This window comes from Argentina silus, assembly GCF_951799395.1.
Source record: "Argentina silus genome assembly, chromosome: 18".
NCBI classification, from domain to species: domain Eukaryota; kingdom Metazoa; phylum Chordata; class Actinopteri; order Argentiniformes; family Argentinidae; genus Argentina; species Argentina silus.
Genome location: NC_139672.1, coordinates 12,573,373 through 12,589,316, shown reverse-complemented (window position 1 = coordinate 12,589,316; position 15,944 = coordinate 12,573,373). Strand labels below are relative to the sequence as shown.

The 15,944-nt window shown below is 42.0% G+C and overlaps 2 protein-coding genes across 7 annotated transcripts; one reads left to right on the top strand and one right to left on the bottom strand.

Moving 5' to 3' along the window:
• Positions 1 to 312: 312 nt before the first annotated feature.
• On the bottom strand, positions 313 to 5,733 carry cUnh1orf35 (chromosome Un C1orf35 homolog). The gene is made up of 8 exons (XM_083690134.1): positions 5,311 to 5,733; positions 4,209 to 4,359; positions 4,076 to 4,121; positions 3,777 to 3,859; positions 2,813 to 2,885; positions 2,551 to 2,630; positions 2,330 to 2,452; positions 313 to 1,592 (listed from the first exon to the last, which is right to left on the bottom strand). Exons 1-8 carry the CDS (start codon positions 5,405 to 5,407, stop codon positions 1,337 to 1,339), a joined length of 909 nt encoding a protein of 302 aa, XP_083546260.1. The 5' UTR covers positions 5,408 to 5,733; the 3' UTR covers positions 313 to 1,336.
• On the top strand, positions 4,637 to 15,068 carry guk1a (guanylate kinase 1a). Of its 6 annotated transcripts, XM_083690137.1 has the most exons (8): positions 4,637 to 4,858; positions 4,966 to 5,029; positions 10,451 to 10,564; positions 11,449 to 11,490; positions 12,243 to 12,478; positions 13,019 to 13,103; positions 13,181 to 13,266; positions 13,472 to 15,068. In XM_083690137.1, exons 2-8 carry the CDS (start codon positions 4,999 to 5,001, stop codon positions 13,508 to 13,510), a joined length of 633 nt encoding a protein of 210 aa, XP_083546263.1. In that variant the 5' UTR covers positions 4,637 to 4,858; positions 4,966 to 4,998; the 3' UTR covers positions 13,511 to 15,068. The 6 variants fall into 6 exon arrangements, with proteins under 6 accessions (XP_083546263.1, XP_083546262.1, XP_083546261.1 ...); XM_083690136.1 differs by lacking the exon at positions 4,637 to 4,858 and having other exon boundaries at positions 4,867 to 5,029; XM_083690135.1 differs by lacking the exons at positions 4,637 to 4,858; positions 4,966 to 5,029 and adding an exon at positions 5,962 to 6,170.
• The last annotated feature ends 876 nt before the right edge of the window (positions 15,069 to 15,944 follow it).

The window sequence follows — 15,944 nt, the reverse complement described above, 5'->3', positions numbered from 1 at the left end:
CTAGCTCAAAATCCTCGATCACACGAAGCTACCGTCACCCCCTGACCCCAGAGGGAGCGGGTTGTCCCAAGTTAATGGCAACCACCCAAAGTTGCTGTTAAAAAGTGACAAATGGAGATAGCCGGGCCTGTCTGTTATGTCGGGCCTGCCCAGGCGCCAGGGTTTTGGGGGTTGCAATTTGGGGAGCAATCTAGGACAACGTTCTTTCAGGTTGATTAGGCTGCTATGGTTAACGCAGCCAAGCCTATAAAACATGGCAGGAGAGTATGGTGGTCGTGGAGAGGGGAGGGGGCGGGAGTCTCGGGTCCCTTACAGGGTGGCTTTGTCTCGCCCTCCTCTCCTGCTGGTCCATCAGCTTGGTTTGTGTGTGGCGGTCCTAACGGTACTCGGCCATATAAAGGACCAGCCTGGTTTTTTGCACTCTCCTTTGTGAACGCCTTGCTCTTTTTAGTGCACCCCCAGGTGCCGGCCAGCAGAATGAACCCCTTTCAGACCGATTCAGGGCAAATGCAAACACTACACTCCATTATGACCACTGGAGTGCATTCCAATGGTATCTCACCAGCCAGGGAAGCTGAACCTAGAACAGAGAGGGACAAAGGAGCTCTGGCAGGATAGAGGAAAGAAAAGGAACGGAGCTGCTGAGTGGTGCAAGAGGCACAGTGGGACGGAGGAGAGGTGTTGGGACCCAAAGCATCGGGGAGCATCTGCGAGGATTTTCAATTGAGGAGAGACACTGAGCAACAATTTGAATTGTTCAACCCCAAATTCATGGTGGCTGGATTTTGCTGATTGATATGGGCATTTGGGCAAGTCATTTGTGCCACCTGAATCAATAACTCGGTATCAGGAAGCATTTTTATTGACAGGAATTTCATTTATGTAGCAAATACACATTTACTCTTGCTCAGCACTCCCTGGTTCACTTGAAAACTACAGAAGCCAAGCAGGGAGTATTGAGCAACGCGTCAAACATTTGATTAGCCATGCCTCTGCCATTGCAGGTCAGCAGAAGTGACACTTGTAACCCAACAAAAAAACACACTAGCTTACATTAAAAAATACGACCAGTTGATTTAATAGTGTGTGGATGGGTTCAAATGTAGTCTCGTGTGCCCACCTCATACAAGCGGCTGTGGAAAGAGACTAGTTCAAATGGGGCCAAAAAGCCTGCTGGTAGTTTGAGGAGTGGAGATTGACCTGTTCTAAAACCACAGCCTACTGGGTCCAGGGCACATGAGGTTTATTACAGACCAGACCAGCCAAGCTGCTGTGTGGACCTCTCCCCTCCCGCGTGTCTCTGATTGGGGGGGGGCGGAGGGGGGTGGAGTAGACATTAGTCGTCCGAGTCTGTGTCGTGGCGCTGCCTGTGGCTTTGTGCGGAAGCAACAGGGGCCGCCTTGTGGCTGGCACGGTTACGGGGGACAGGGGACCCCCTGTCGGAGGAGTCTGTGTCATGCCGCTGCTGGCGTCGTTGGGAGGAGGGGGGGTGGCGCTCGGCCTTTGGCCCCCCCCTTGAATGGCTGTCATGGGGTCTGGCTCCACTCTGACTGCGGCATGATGGATTATGATGATGGTGGTCCTTTCTGCGCCTGAGGAGTATAAAAAACACACAAACAATCAATGATTGGGACTAGGTTGGGGGTCGAGTAAGCCGATGTGAGAGCTGGGAAGATAAAGCAGGGATAAAATGACAATGGCAAACCTTGACATCCATAGAGGATGCTAACTATCTGGCCTCTGTATGAAAACAACAAGTGAGACCTTTTTTTTTTTTTTTCTCTCCAAGAATAAGGGCTCAAATGAAATGACCTGGATGATGCGTTGACACAATGGGTCAAATCAATTCTACACCTTGGTGTTAAGTTTTTTGGCAATTCCTTCCTGTTGTTGAACGTCTGCCTTTTCTCAATACTTATTTTAGTCCTTAGATTAAATACCAAAGAATTATGCAGACTGCCCTTTAACGTAGCCAAACCACGGTATCACCTGTTCCATAATCCAACTTAGCATACACAGTCTAATGCTTCTAGACTTAAATGTAGTCTAGAAGCATTAGAATGTTTGAGGTCCAAAAAGCATGCGTCTTGCTGGGATGAAATCAAACAGCTACGATGAAACAACACAACAGTACTTTGGCGCCCTCTAATGCCAAAGGCAATGGGTAGCATTCTAAATAGTACCACTGTTGGGGAGGTTGGAGTTTCGCTCAGCAATTAGATTTTTCCTTTCCTTTCCTTTTTTTTTATTTACATAAAGACCTCCTCAAAATAGTACAACAGGACATACAAACGACCTGCATGTGTACAGGGACAAACAACGAGCTGACCTTTTACTCTGATCGTCTGATTCCGAGGAGGAAGAGTCTCTTCTCTCCCTTTTCTTCTTCTTTTCCTTCTTCTTTTTGTCTTTTTTGCTCTTCTTTTCCTTTTTCTTCTTTTTACTCTCATGTCTATGGGGTAAAAGTACAGTGAGTATTTTGAGAGTTCTGATTGAGAGCGTAATCAGAGAGAATTCACCCTGTTCTTGTCCATATCAATGATGCATCACCTCTGATCCTTGTCTAGTTTTTCTACATCCTCAGATGTCTTTTTGGTAGAGATTTCCTGGCGCCCTTCAGATTTATGGTGCTGTTAAGAGAACATGCTTACCATTAATATTGGCCTATAATCTTCAAAAAGCCCATCTATACTGTATTTAATATAGCTTAATAGATACAGTATATCAGTATATCCACTAGATGCAGTATAATTTAACAACTTTGAGACATGATTTTAGACATCCAGAGATAGAAATAAAGAAAGAAACTTACGGTGAAGACTGACAGGCCTATTTTAACAGCCTCCTTCTCATGTTGGGAGAGCACCATTTTCCGTGACCCTACGCTGGTGACGGAAAACATTGTTAAGAGTTAGAGCACAACACTCCCATCGAGATCCATTGAGAGGCTATCCCGCTCTTCTCCACTTGAATGTCAAGAGGAACTGCAATAACTCAGATAAGCTACTGCAAAAATAGAATATAGAGAGACCTGCTGATATAGATAATGGTTTTGCTAGTGGAATGCAAATCATGAACGCTGTGCACAAGGGCAGCTGTTTTGAAGATGGTTTTGGTTGCACATGACCACAATGCTAGATTAAATCATGGATTAAATCGGGTTTGTTAACCTGGGTATAGTTCAAGGCTTAAACTGTTGGCATCTGATGTTGAAGTGGGAGAATTTCAATTTTATCTTCTTTAGTTTCCCTTCCCCCGGAAGCAAACGGCTGTGAGCTCTATGGAATGTCTTGAGGTTTTAAAGGTGTGATGTCATCAGTTTAGATGTAATAAGATGAATGGTGGTTGGGTCTCCTTAGGAACAGCTAATTTAAATACTGTGGTTGTAAAATGATATAAATGGCAGAGGTCTGGGAAAAGCTCTTATTCGCCTTGTAATAGTTGTATAAGTATACAGTATTATTAAAGCCTCATTTGATTCATTCTATTTGACCTTTCTTGCACTAAACATGCACAAACTCAACAATTCTTTGCACATAGTGATAATTACATTGGAGTCAGATCATCAATATTAGATATGCTTTGCTATTAACAAAATATAGCCAAAAGTCTCTCCCAAACCTTTGCGTGGAAACTGCTATTATCTATCTACAATATCAAGTTTCCCCATCAACATTGTCTTCACAGCCTCTTGAGGAGCAGAGTTAGCTAGACCAATATGGAGTCAGAGCCTGACATCTGTGCAACAGCCACTTTCACACAGGGGAGACTGTTACCTGGAACTACCCAGGCCCGAGACACGGTCCACGTCTCTCTCCTCACCATCCACATCTTCCCTTCTGCACACATCTGCAAGGTCCTGTTAGGCAAATGAGAATGTGTGTGTTAGCAGCAACAATACCATTCCTATAGTCATCCATGCTGTCTACAATCATATTTGAATGGAATGTCATCATTTGTTATGAAGCAACAAATTCAGACTAATCTAAATATGTACTATGAACTATGTTTGTATCTAATGCTAAAGGGAAAAAAACCATGTAAACATGTCTCAAAAACAGTGAGAAAGTTGGACCTCTTTGGTCAGGCCAGTCGGTTGTCTTTTTATGTTCTTGTGGCCTCTGAAAAGAGAGAAAATGACAAGTTAGGGGGGTGTTTAGATCCAATAGTTTTGGATGTTCTCTGTTGCTGTTGGACATCTCACGTACAGGGCAGCCATCAGAGCCTCCTGCTCTGCCTCCTTCACAGCAGCAAGCTCCTCTTCTCTTGACAAAGGCGCACCGCTTTTTTTGTCTTTGGCGTACCACGTTAGGTCACGGCCTTTCTGCCATCTTCCCACAGGTGCCATAAGTGAGTTCCCTGGTGACATAACAAACACATGTCGAGGGTGTAAAAAGAAAGGAAAACACTGATTGTGCATCAATACATCAAGTGCGCCTCAACCCAGCCACCTTGCCCATTCAAGGTAAGCCAAAGTCTAGCGGCCAATTTCAAATACGTTGATATAAGCAACTAAGGGGTCAGGAGTCGATTTGGAGTTGTCCATTAACATTAAAACATCGTCAACGCAGCGAAAACGTTGCTCTGTTGAATGCAACACTTTTTTGGCTGCATTGTGTCACGGCACTGTAAAAAAAAAAAACACAAAAAACCCCCAATGAGAAGTAGTTATTGGAATTAGAGCAACCAGGTAGTCCATTTGATCGAATCTCAATCGTATAAACTTTCGTTCAGTCGCATTGCAACTTCGTGTTCAAGTATAATCGCCAGCGAACCCAGCTGTGCGCACAGTACGTCGGGTTTGGCGCTCTCTCCGCCGCCGTCGAGGGCGCGTGAAGGCTCGCCAGCACTGAACGAGGTGTTTCACTTTCACTGGTCCAGACAACTGACACACTCACCGTTTCCCCCCACCAAGTTTTCATTTCTCTCAACTAAACGTTTTTATTGTTTTTCTTTTACTTTCAGGCAGGCACTTAAGAGCTGCCGAAAAGCAATGTAATGAGGGACTACACTAAGCCTCAGGAAAAAGGTAAGAGACGTGGCACGCGAGTAAATGTTGTTAGCCGTCAGGCTAGCTTTATACGGGAGAGTAGCAAGCTGGCGACGCAATCGAATTGCATTTCTGACAACTTGAAAGACTCCGTTTGTTTTACGGTACGAACTCCATGAACTGATCGACGAGTTAGCATGGCAAGTGCATTCACTGCGCAAAACAGGACCGAACTCTGCTAGCGAGATAGCTAACGTTGCACTCCCAGTCACTCGTCAGTGACGCTATTCTCGCAGGGTCGGTCAATATTCTCGACTCACCAAGATAGTTTTCCCTGTGTTTGTCGCCTTTCACATCGTCCCAGTTGAACTGGTCTTGGCCTCCCCGTACACCCCCAGATCTCGAAGAGCCAAACATTTCTACAGCGTTTGAATGAGACTGCGGTTATGAAAACATTCGGTTATGGTTTGTTGTTTACACGTGTGTGCTTTAGGCCCTCGGTTCGCTGTCCATCCGGGGAGTTTCCTGCCGACCTCTCGCCTTGCCACCCTCCGCAAGAGACGACTCTTTAACGATGATGAAGATAGCAAACGAGATAGTCAATTCATATGCTTTTGGTGTTTTATTTAAAAAAAACTAAACCAAATTGTGGTAAATTTAAAACGAACCAACACCGCTTTTAACTGGTTACACCGCCATAAGTTTGTCGGTGTTTCTTTAGTGCGCTATGGCTGGCTAGCTAGCTGCTGTCACCGTCTTAGTAATGCGCACACTGCGCGCCACCATGGCAAGTCACTAACTTATCTTCCCGTACGCATATAACGTATGGCTCGAATCACATTGTAATACCACATTAAAAAAAAAAAAATCTGTTCATGGTTAAATGATTTAGTTTGTAAATCCCTTTATTGATTTGGCTGTAGGTTGACAAGGATATGTGGGTTTTTCTTCAAATAATATCATATGTTTTGTTTTGTGTATGGCGAGCGCAGTTTAGACGCTCACGAATGCACCGTTGGTTTGGTTGGCTCGGGATGATGACGTCTAGATACATTTACTGTAAATGGCTTTCACACTGAAGGTAGACAGAGGAGGGAGAAGACGCCTCGGAGACATTATTGAGATCTTGGACCACACTCATTGCAGATGTATATGAGGTATTTCTCCAGGCTGTTTTCAGGTAGGATGCTCATTTATTTTGTTGGCCGTTAGTCTTTGAAATGTGTGTCAGTAGCCTGCTACCGTGTCATCATCACCGGAGCCAACCATACAGTACTAGTCTGTAGCTGGACAGTGTGTATGCACGTTGTCGGCTAAAGCTGCATGGTTGAGGTCTCATGAAAAAAAAATATATATATTGATACAATAGCATGTTAGGAATCAATTTGGTTATCACAAACATCTGAAAATCATAGATATCTTCATGAGGTTTGTTGCAGAGGTGGCAGTTCTTGGGTAGCTCAAAATATGGCACACCGTCCGCTTGGAGTCTGTAGCTGGACAGTATATGCACGTTGTTTACCAGTGTTGTATTATTTGTTTTGACTGTCACCTGAAATGCTTTTAATGATTTGGAGCATTGCTGTGTAGTAAGTCATCATCTAGCTAACTCTCCACACGACTATGGTCAACTTGTATTAGTGGTGCCTGCTTACCCAGGCAAGTTGGATGTCAAAAGTACTTTTGCAGTATTGTGCCTTTATTATCTTATCAACTTTGATGTTTCTGGAAACCTGGGATAACATATGAGCTCTGGAAAACAATATGGAGAAATTGATTGTCATTACAGGTTATGGGTTGTCCTGTTATTTTAATACAGTTTTTGGTTTATTTGTGGCCTGTCAATTTTAAACTTTTCCAAGACAGCCTGGTGAGGTCTCTTGATGCAATATGTTGTTTTTTATTAGACTTATCCTACCTTATTCATATGCATGTGGAACTTGCTGACTGCAATAAGCAGTAAGCTAATCAAATGATTAACTAACCTAATTTCACATGAGGAAGGGTTGGTCAGAGGCAAAGATCGATCACATGTCACATGCGTAAGGTTGAGCTGAATGTCAAATCTGAAACGGCACGCAAGGCAACGTGTTCTAATTTCAATTAGCTTAACCCGTGCTTGCAGCAAGCTCACATGCCCCTCATTTTCTATAACACCAACACACAAGCCTCTCTCACATTTGAAAAGTGGAGCCATGTTGCGCGAGTGACACTGTGAATGTATGGTATTGTTAGACCCTAATTTCACTAACACAAGATTATCAAGGGCTGAGTTGCCCTTTTAAAGTGAAGCTCTAATTTTGTAAACGTGGGTGTTTTAACACTGTCTTAAAGATGTCACCTGAGCACTTAACTCAGTCACACCCAGACTTGTATTCACATTGCAAGAAAGGAACCTGAAAGGCCATGGCTACATGGATGGGGGATGGTGAGGTTTATTCGCAATTGTGTTTTTACTGAATATAAACAGGACTGGTTTCTGTTGAAACCTAGGCTGTGTGTTACTGTAACAACAGTCTGACCCTCCACACGCCAGAGTCAAAACTCTGGGTTCTGATTTTGACATGGAAAAGGAGCCGCTCAGTTGCTTGGGTTTTGAAACATTCAAGAGGTATCGGAGAAAAAGAGAATGCCTCTGTCACTCGCAGCTGCGAGGAAAGCCTCCGTGCATCTTTCTCAGAGGGAGACAGGACGGGAGTCGGCTAAAGCTGCATCGTTGAGGTCTCATGAAAAAAAATAAAACATTTGATACAATAGTTAATAATAATACATGTTAGGAATCAATTTGGTTATCACAAACATCTGAAAATCATAGATATCTTCATGAGGTTTGTTGCAGAGGAGGCAGCTCTTGGGTAGCTCAAAATATGGCACACCATCCGCTTGGAGTGTGTTATTTAGGGACATTTACCCATACCCTCTGACACCTGGCTTAAGTGGAAATAGAAGGATCTAACAGTGAGTGAGCTGCGTTGCTATTTTGGGAAACACACGATCTTCTCTTTAGCTTTTTGTATTGCAATGGAGGGTAATGTGTTTTAGCGACTTGAAAGATGATTTTCTTAGTGCCACTGCTGACTATATCTTAATTGATTGATTTCTTGTCTTTATGAGCAAAGAACTCTGAACTAGTTGTATCCGTGTTGTGTGGACAGACACAAAATGCCCTACTGTAATAATCTACTGATATTATGAAATGTTACGATCATTCAGTCAACCACTCACAGCCTTCAAATGGTCTTGTGTTGGCCACACACACACACACACACACAACTCACTGATTAGCCTACGTACTGAAAGCAGCATGGATTTTTTTTATACGAATATAATTAAAAACAGTCTCTGGGTTCATTATGTACAGGCCCATTGGGCTATTGAATAAAGCTGCTGTATGAGTGAGTGCAATGTTTTTTCAGTCAAAACATTGCCCTTTCACCATGCAAAGCAGAGGATGGAATAAGGCAGCCCAGCAGTTACCTATCATCCTGTAGCCTATGCTTGTTTTTGGGCCCATATACCCCAAGAGTCCTGTGTCCATTACAGGCGTACAGTATGGAGGACGTATCCCCCACTACTTCTGCTGAACATTAATGTTAATATTGTTTTGGCTGTTGTTGCAGTACATGTATATTGTACCAGACAGATAAAAGTGTATTCTGTTGTGCATGTGTAGTAGGTACATGTTTGATCTTTTCCACGGTCCTGACTCCTGACACTGGGTGTGGGCTAGATTTATTGCGCAAGATAGTTAGTAGCTATCGCATAAGATAATGGGCAGGTGTCAATGGCACGGCCTAGACAACCCCCTTGCTTGTCCAGAAAGGATTGGGTAGGTATAGGTAAGATGGTTGTAGTTCCACCTTGCCCTCTGACAGGCGAGGCGGGATTTTTTTTTCTTTGTCATTTAGCTCACTGTCGAGTCCTCTCAGATGTACACGTGCCTACCGCCTAGGGGAAGAAGCACCTGGACAGAGCATGTAAGTGATTAGAAGGCAGCACTGGACCAGTATTTCAGGCCACTCATGTTTGCGCTTGCGCCCACACACACACACACACACGCGCACACACCCTCCTACATATAATAGGTGTCATTAACTTGCTAATCCTGTCCGCTCACATTTTGCTCACTCAGCGCCCTTCCTCTCACACACACACACACACACACACACACTCTGCTGAGCGGAGGTAAGAAGAGAGACATACAATATCGGTCAAGAAGAAAAGGTTCTGAAATCAAGTAATGTGTGTATATATATATATGACATTATTAACCTCGTATAGACTGTATGTACTGTTTAATGGGACGACGCTCACAGGAGTAGGTTTAATGCTTCGGCTGTAACTAGCTTCATTGTGTATCATAGCTAGCGACTGTGTGTAATTGAACATTATCGAGGGACGTTTGAAGTCCTGTTGTGAAGCCAACGAAAGATTATTTTGTAACACGCTAGCTCCTTAACCTTCTTTTCGATTGATGTTTTTGTTATCTAGAAATCTGTATCAGCAAATCTGTACAAGTGGAGATGTGGATGTGTTGTCATGGGGGAAAAAAGAAGAGTCTTGGATGCCTAATGATTTGTTGCTAAAGCTGAATCATGCAATTTTTGTGGCTGCAGTATGTGCCTTAAAGTCAGTTTTGCCTACTCATGCTCTTCTGGCTGGTAATCACAGGGCAATTGTAGGCTCTCCAATTAGTGGATTATTCCATGACTGCACCTTGGTAACAGGAATTGCTAACCACTCTCTGTGTTGATTGGTTCTACCAGTCTTGTTGGAACATGTTTTACTGGTAACGTGCATGTACCAGCGTCCCCCTTTTGGAGAATTGATCTAAAAATCGAATGTTTTGGGCTGTAGAGTGGTGAGGAGTGGTGGATGACTGGGTCCAGAACCGAGTCGCCCTGAGATGCCCTGGAGGAAATTGCATATACTCTAATCTAGGCCATTCAAAGATCTATCCATGGTGCCTCCTAGAAATCACTAGCTAGTAATATTTGAGCTAATAGCATGTTAACTATCATTACTATATTCTATCCCAAATAGGTACCTTAATTTAACGGGTTAGCAGACCCAGATGGGTCAGCAGAATATGTTCAAGAGACCAGAAATGCATGTTTAGGCTTAAGCTGTCATGAACTTGAAATGATAATACCACTGCCGTGTTCAATATGAGAAAACGCTTTGAAACAAGAGGTACTTCCCTCCAGTCCAATAACAATAAATGTTTTTTCTGCCCTTGGGCAGTGTTTTTCTATATCGTGCAAATCTGAACAGAACCGAGTTTATACCAGTTGTGTAATGTGATCTTGTGTAACATGACTCATACCTTCCTGTGTGTATGTTACCACACCCTGTTCACTGTTGGATTTCAGTCTGTCTCTCTCTTCCTCTCCTCTCAGCCCGTCTGTGTCTCTCCTCCTCTCCTCTCAACCAGTCTGTCTCTCTCCTCCTCTCCCACAGCGATGGCTGGACCGAGGCCCGTGGTTCTGAGCGGCCCGTCGGGCGCTGGTAAGAGTACGCTGCTCAAGAAGCTCATGAAGGAGTACGAGGGCATCTTCGGCTTTAGCGTTTCTCGTAAGTGTCTCCCGCTTAATGAATGAAGAAAGATTTCTTTCGGTTCAATTGACTTACGTATGGTATCGATTAACCCGCTTTCCCTGTGCACTGTAATGTGGCTTAGCCTTAGACTATGCAAAGTAATATTGTGTTAAGCATGGCATTGTTACATGCTTCTTTTTTTTTTTATTGATTGTCTTTCACAGCTGGACCCACAAACTCAACCCTAGAAAGAATCCTACAGAAGCTGTGTTTTAGTAATAGAATTAAAAAGCGCTGGAGCAGTATTTCAGGCCACATATGTTTGCCCCCCCCCCCCCCACACACACACACACACACACACACCCTCCTACATATAATAGGTGTCATTCACTTGCTAATCCTGTCGTACCACATTTTGCTCACTCAGCGCCCTTCCTCAAACACACACACATACTCTGCTGAGATGTATTGAACATTTGAGGCTCTACATGACATTATTAGCCTCATAGACTGTACATACTGTTTAATAGGACGACACTCACAGGAGTAGGTTTAATACACTGTGTGGGTGTTGTGTGAGTGCAAACCACTAGATGCTATACCGACTATGTCTTATTGCAAGTCCCTCTTTAGTTTTTTTTCTGTTTCATTATATATGTGCCTTATTGTATTGTGCTGTTTTGTATTGTTCTCTGTTTGTTAAATGAACAAAATCCATAATAAATAAATGTTTATAAAAAATAAAAAAAAAGGAGTAGGTTTAATGCTTCGGCTATAACTAGCTTCATTGTGTATCATAGCTAGCTACTATGTAATTGAGCTGATTTCAAGGCACAATTGAGGGACATTGGAGGTCCTGTTGTGTAGCCAACACGAGATTATTTTGTACTTCTCTAACTACTCAAAATTGTATTTTTCAGATACGACAAGGAACCCCCGTCCTGGTGAAGAAAATGGCAAAGGTAGGTAATGTATTAAAGTCCTTGTGCAATCACTATTTAATTATATTTAATGTGTTCATTAAACCACAAGATAAATATGGAAACATAATATATCATAATATATTCTGTTTCATAATATATGAACAGAAGATTGACAGAATGTGCTTCTGTTTTTATTAGCTAAAACTGCCATTTGACGATAGCTAAATGATATAAAGGGTGGATCTGTTGAATAAAAAAAAAAACGGACATGCTTTTGACCATTGACAGCTCTGTAATGCATTGCACGTCCTGTCATTGGTCCAAAGCTGACCTAGGCTCCAAGTCTTTCTTCTCACCTTGTTCAGAAAGTCTGGGGAAATTCAAGACCTGTAACGTGCTTGCCACACTCCCAAACAGTCAATAGGCAGATGATCCCCACGTGGCTAGTGTTCCAAAAACCAAATTATAATTCCAGGAAAAATAAAAACGCTTTAGCAATGTCCATTTTAAAAAGTATAGCTTGCTAGTAAAGTTAGCAGTGGGCAGGATAACACATCTTAAATTCATGATATACTTATTATCAAAGCATTTGTGTCCCTTGGTTATTCAGATGTAATAAAGCAACTCTTTAAAATCATGATTTTGATTGCACAGGCTCTTTAAGACTTCCTAAATCCTTCTGTTACATCTGTTGTTGTAGCTTTTACCACGTTTGGGTGATCTAAAATAGTCCTGAACCATGTGTCTTATTCTCCTCCCAACGACCTGAACGTTATGTCATTGTGTTTCAGATTACCATTATGTTACAAGGGAAGTCATGCAGACGGGAATCGACAAAGGGGAATTTATTGAGAATGCAGTGTTTTCTGGGAACATGTACGGAACAAGCAAGGCCTCCGTTCAAGATGTCCAGGCCAAGAACCTCATCTGCATCCTGGACATCGACATGCAGGGCGTGAAGAATATCAAGAGGACGGACCTCAACCCCATCTACGTCTCCATCCAGCCCCCGTCCATGAACACCCTGGTGAGAGAACTTCATCCTGCCAGCACATTTACAAAATGGAGATACCCTGCTTCTGCTCGCTGTAGAACCAACCAGGATCCAGTTTCCCCAAAGCTTTGTAGCTGAAGTTGTACTTCCTCTGAACAAACCCAAACCGCACAGCTGTGAGAAAGTGACGATGGTAAAATGTATGTTTGACAGTCAATAGTCAAATAAAACGTGTTAAACAAAGCACTTTGATGTAGTACAAGTGGCGTGGGTCTGGGTATTCAAGAGAAGTACCACGTTAGCTACCAAGCTTTCCGGAAAGGGGGCCCAGACCTCTAATATCCAATCATGCGAGGTTTTAGGCAAAGATTATTCAGGTTTTAATGTTCTTGCCAGGCCTGTATGGGTTGGGTGACAATATGGCTTTTGTATGATAAATGACTTAAGACAGGGAATTTAATTGTGTGTTTAGATATAAGCCATTCAAGTGAATTCGTACCAAGTTAATCTGTTCATCTACTAATCTACATAGTTGCCGGATTCGTCTGATCTTCTTTCATTTGGCGCTTTCAGGAAAAACGTTTGCGGGACAGAAAAACTGAATCTGAGGAGAGCCTCCAAAAGCGTTTACATGCAGCTCAGGTGGACATGGAGCTAAGTGAGTCTTCTGTTTATCTATTAAATGTCCAAAAGTTGTTGAGAAAGTTGTCTAAAACACTTTCTCTAATCTTTTAGGCAAGGAACCCGGCATATTCGATGTTGTCATTGTCAACGATAATCTAGATGATGCCTATGGGATGTTAAAAGAGGTCCTTCTTGAGGTAAGTACCTATGGACTTAACACATCTTGGTGCGTTGGATTGAAACGCATGCATGCAAATGATCTTTTAAAACCAATTAATCGTATCCACTCAAACAACGCACCTGTAATGTTAAGCTAATTATGTGTATTGCTACATCAGGAATAGATCTTTATCGTTGAATTATAGTGACTTCAAAATGCCTTTTTTTTTCTCCTTACTTCAGGAAATCCAAAATGTCCAGAAAACCAACATGTCTTCTTAGGCAATGTGACATCCCAAACCCACCCTGAACACTCCTTACAAAATGGCAGACCTCCATTCCAATCCTGAACATTCCGTTGGTTTGATACCAGTCTGTGACATTAAGACAACATCCCTCGCCCAAACCAGAAATACTCAATATTGCCTTTGAGTGCACAGGAAGACCTACAGTTTACACTGTTGGGAAAATATAGTTATTTCAAGATGATAACATACTGTAAATAGAGGTGGATTCTTTTTGCTGTATTTATTCCTTGGCTGATGGTAGGTTACAAAGTGTTTGTTTGGATACTCCATTAATGGTTATGACTGAGATGGTCTGTAAGAACTTTTGCCTGGCTATTTTCATTGCTTATGAAGGAGAGGGTTTTTGAAGGAGAATTGTTTTTGCCATGTTTTTTTGTTTTTTTAAGTCATTCTATCCATCAACCAAGCCTGCTCATTCATTCATCATAGTTCATTCATTACAACTGTAATCATTCTGACCCTCTACTACGGAAGGTTGTAATAAGACGCATTCCTACTTGGATAACCCAGTCTGCTCAGCTCGGGCGTACAGTATACTAGTATGTTTGCAAATGTCACGGTATTCTGCATAGACATGCTCCACTGGTCACCTCACAGCCTGAGACAGTGGCTGTTCTGTCCCTGTCCATTAGATTGTCTAAAAAGTGTTGAACAGAGCTGAATTAATATTGGATTCAACATAACAGAAAATGGAAAATGACTCTTTAACAGTTAAAGCCAGCAATGTACAGAGGAGGGGAAAAAAATCAATGGTTCTATTTTTTATGTTGCCTTTTTATTCTGTCTCAGAGGGATTCTTGACTCACAAGCAGGCATTTCTGTAGTGTGTTAATAGGGCAGCTAACCACCACAATGTCGGGGCTTGGAGCACGACACACTCAAGCTACTCTGGATCTTCGGTAGTCACACAGGGAAGCAGATCTGCCTCATCACTATCTCAACTGATCTCAGGAACGTAGCTGCTGTTTGCTGCTTAGGGATCCATGCGAGTCACCTTATTAGTGGAAAAAGAACTATGTCTTGAACTTCACCTGTAGGTTGTACTCTTTACAATAGAGTGCACCGGCATGGTGGTACTATACTGTTGAAATGATTCACTATTCCAATATTGATTCACAAACATGATGAGGGAGCCATTTTGGATTTGCAATCATGTTATTAAATTGGTGCGCAACAGTTATACTTTCTGAGATCACATTAACAATAAAGCAGTCTCACCCCTAATAGGTATTTGATGTTGTTGACAGTTATATTGTACATTTGTAAAACTTTTTTTTATTAAATGTTTTTTTTAATTTTTTTTATGGTTATTTTACAGTCTCACTGTAGTCGTTTTAAGATATCCAGTTGATCTTATTTCTTTGGACAGGAAAGGAATTAAAAGAACTTGAATCAAAGCAAGAGAACCTATGGAGTTAATAGATAGTCAATAGATAATGTGTGTTTCACATGAACAATACAGAATAAGCACACAAGGCATCCGCTTTACTTTCTACTAAGTAGTGGCAGCCGCTCAAGGCTTTATACTGTCCCAGCTTTGTTAGTCGTTACGTTAAGGTGGACATGTTTAAAAAGGCAACTGTCATTCAAACCCTACCCTATTAACTCAATTCAGTAACTGATAACTATAACTAACTGATATCCATAACCCTGTGTCCCATAACCCTGTAACTTTTAAATATCCTTTTTCATAGTGTGTTCAACCTCCCTTTGAACATATAATCCGTCCTTTGCACCAGTACAGTTTTTGTTCAAGGATATTTCAGATATTTCCCCAGCCTTTATAAACAAGTCCATGTTAAACAACTATGTATGTCTTAGTAACATTTTATGTATGTATGTTTTTTCCAAGTGTATTAAAGTCAAATAAGGAAACTATTGCCTGGACATCATTTTGTAAGCTTAGTGATCCTGAGTTGGATATTCAAAATAACTGCATACTGTACATTACACTCAGTGATGTACAGTAGTGGAGGGTAAACGCTGGGGCGTGTTTTCAACCTTTAATTATTTTTACATTAGGCAGCCATTGTTTTTTCTGATAACTTGTTGCAGAATAGTTCAAGACCACGCACTTGACCTGGGATATCAACACACAGTGTGAGCCACAATTTTTACCATTTCTATATGAAAAATGCCAAAACATGTGAATGCAGCTACATACTGATGCTATTTGCGTGCAACATACCTCGGAATACAGGGGAGTATCATGCACGTCTGAGCTAGTTCTACCCTTCTAAATGTTACCCATTCAGATTAAGAAGATATAGTACACTATGCTAAAATATAGCAATGATATTACTAATTTATGCTTTAGCCAGGAGTGAATAAAACAGATGTTTATCAGTTGCAAATCATTTATTTTCTTCAGATTCAACATTTGAAGTACCTAAACATGTCTTCAAATA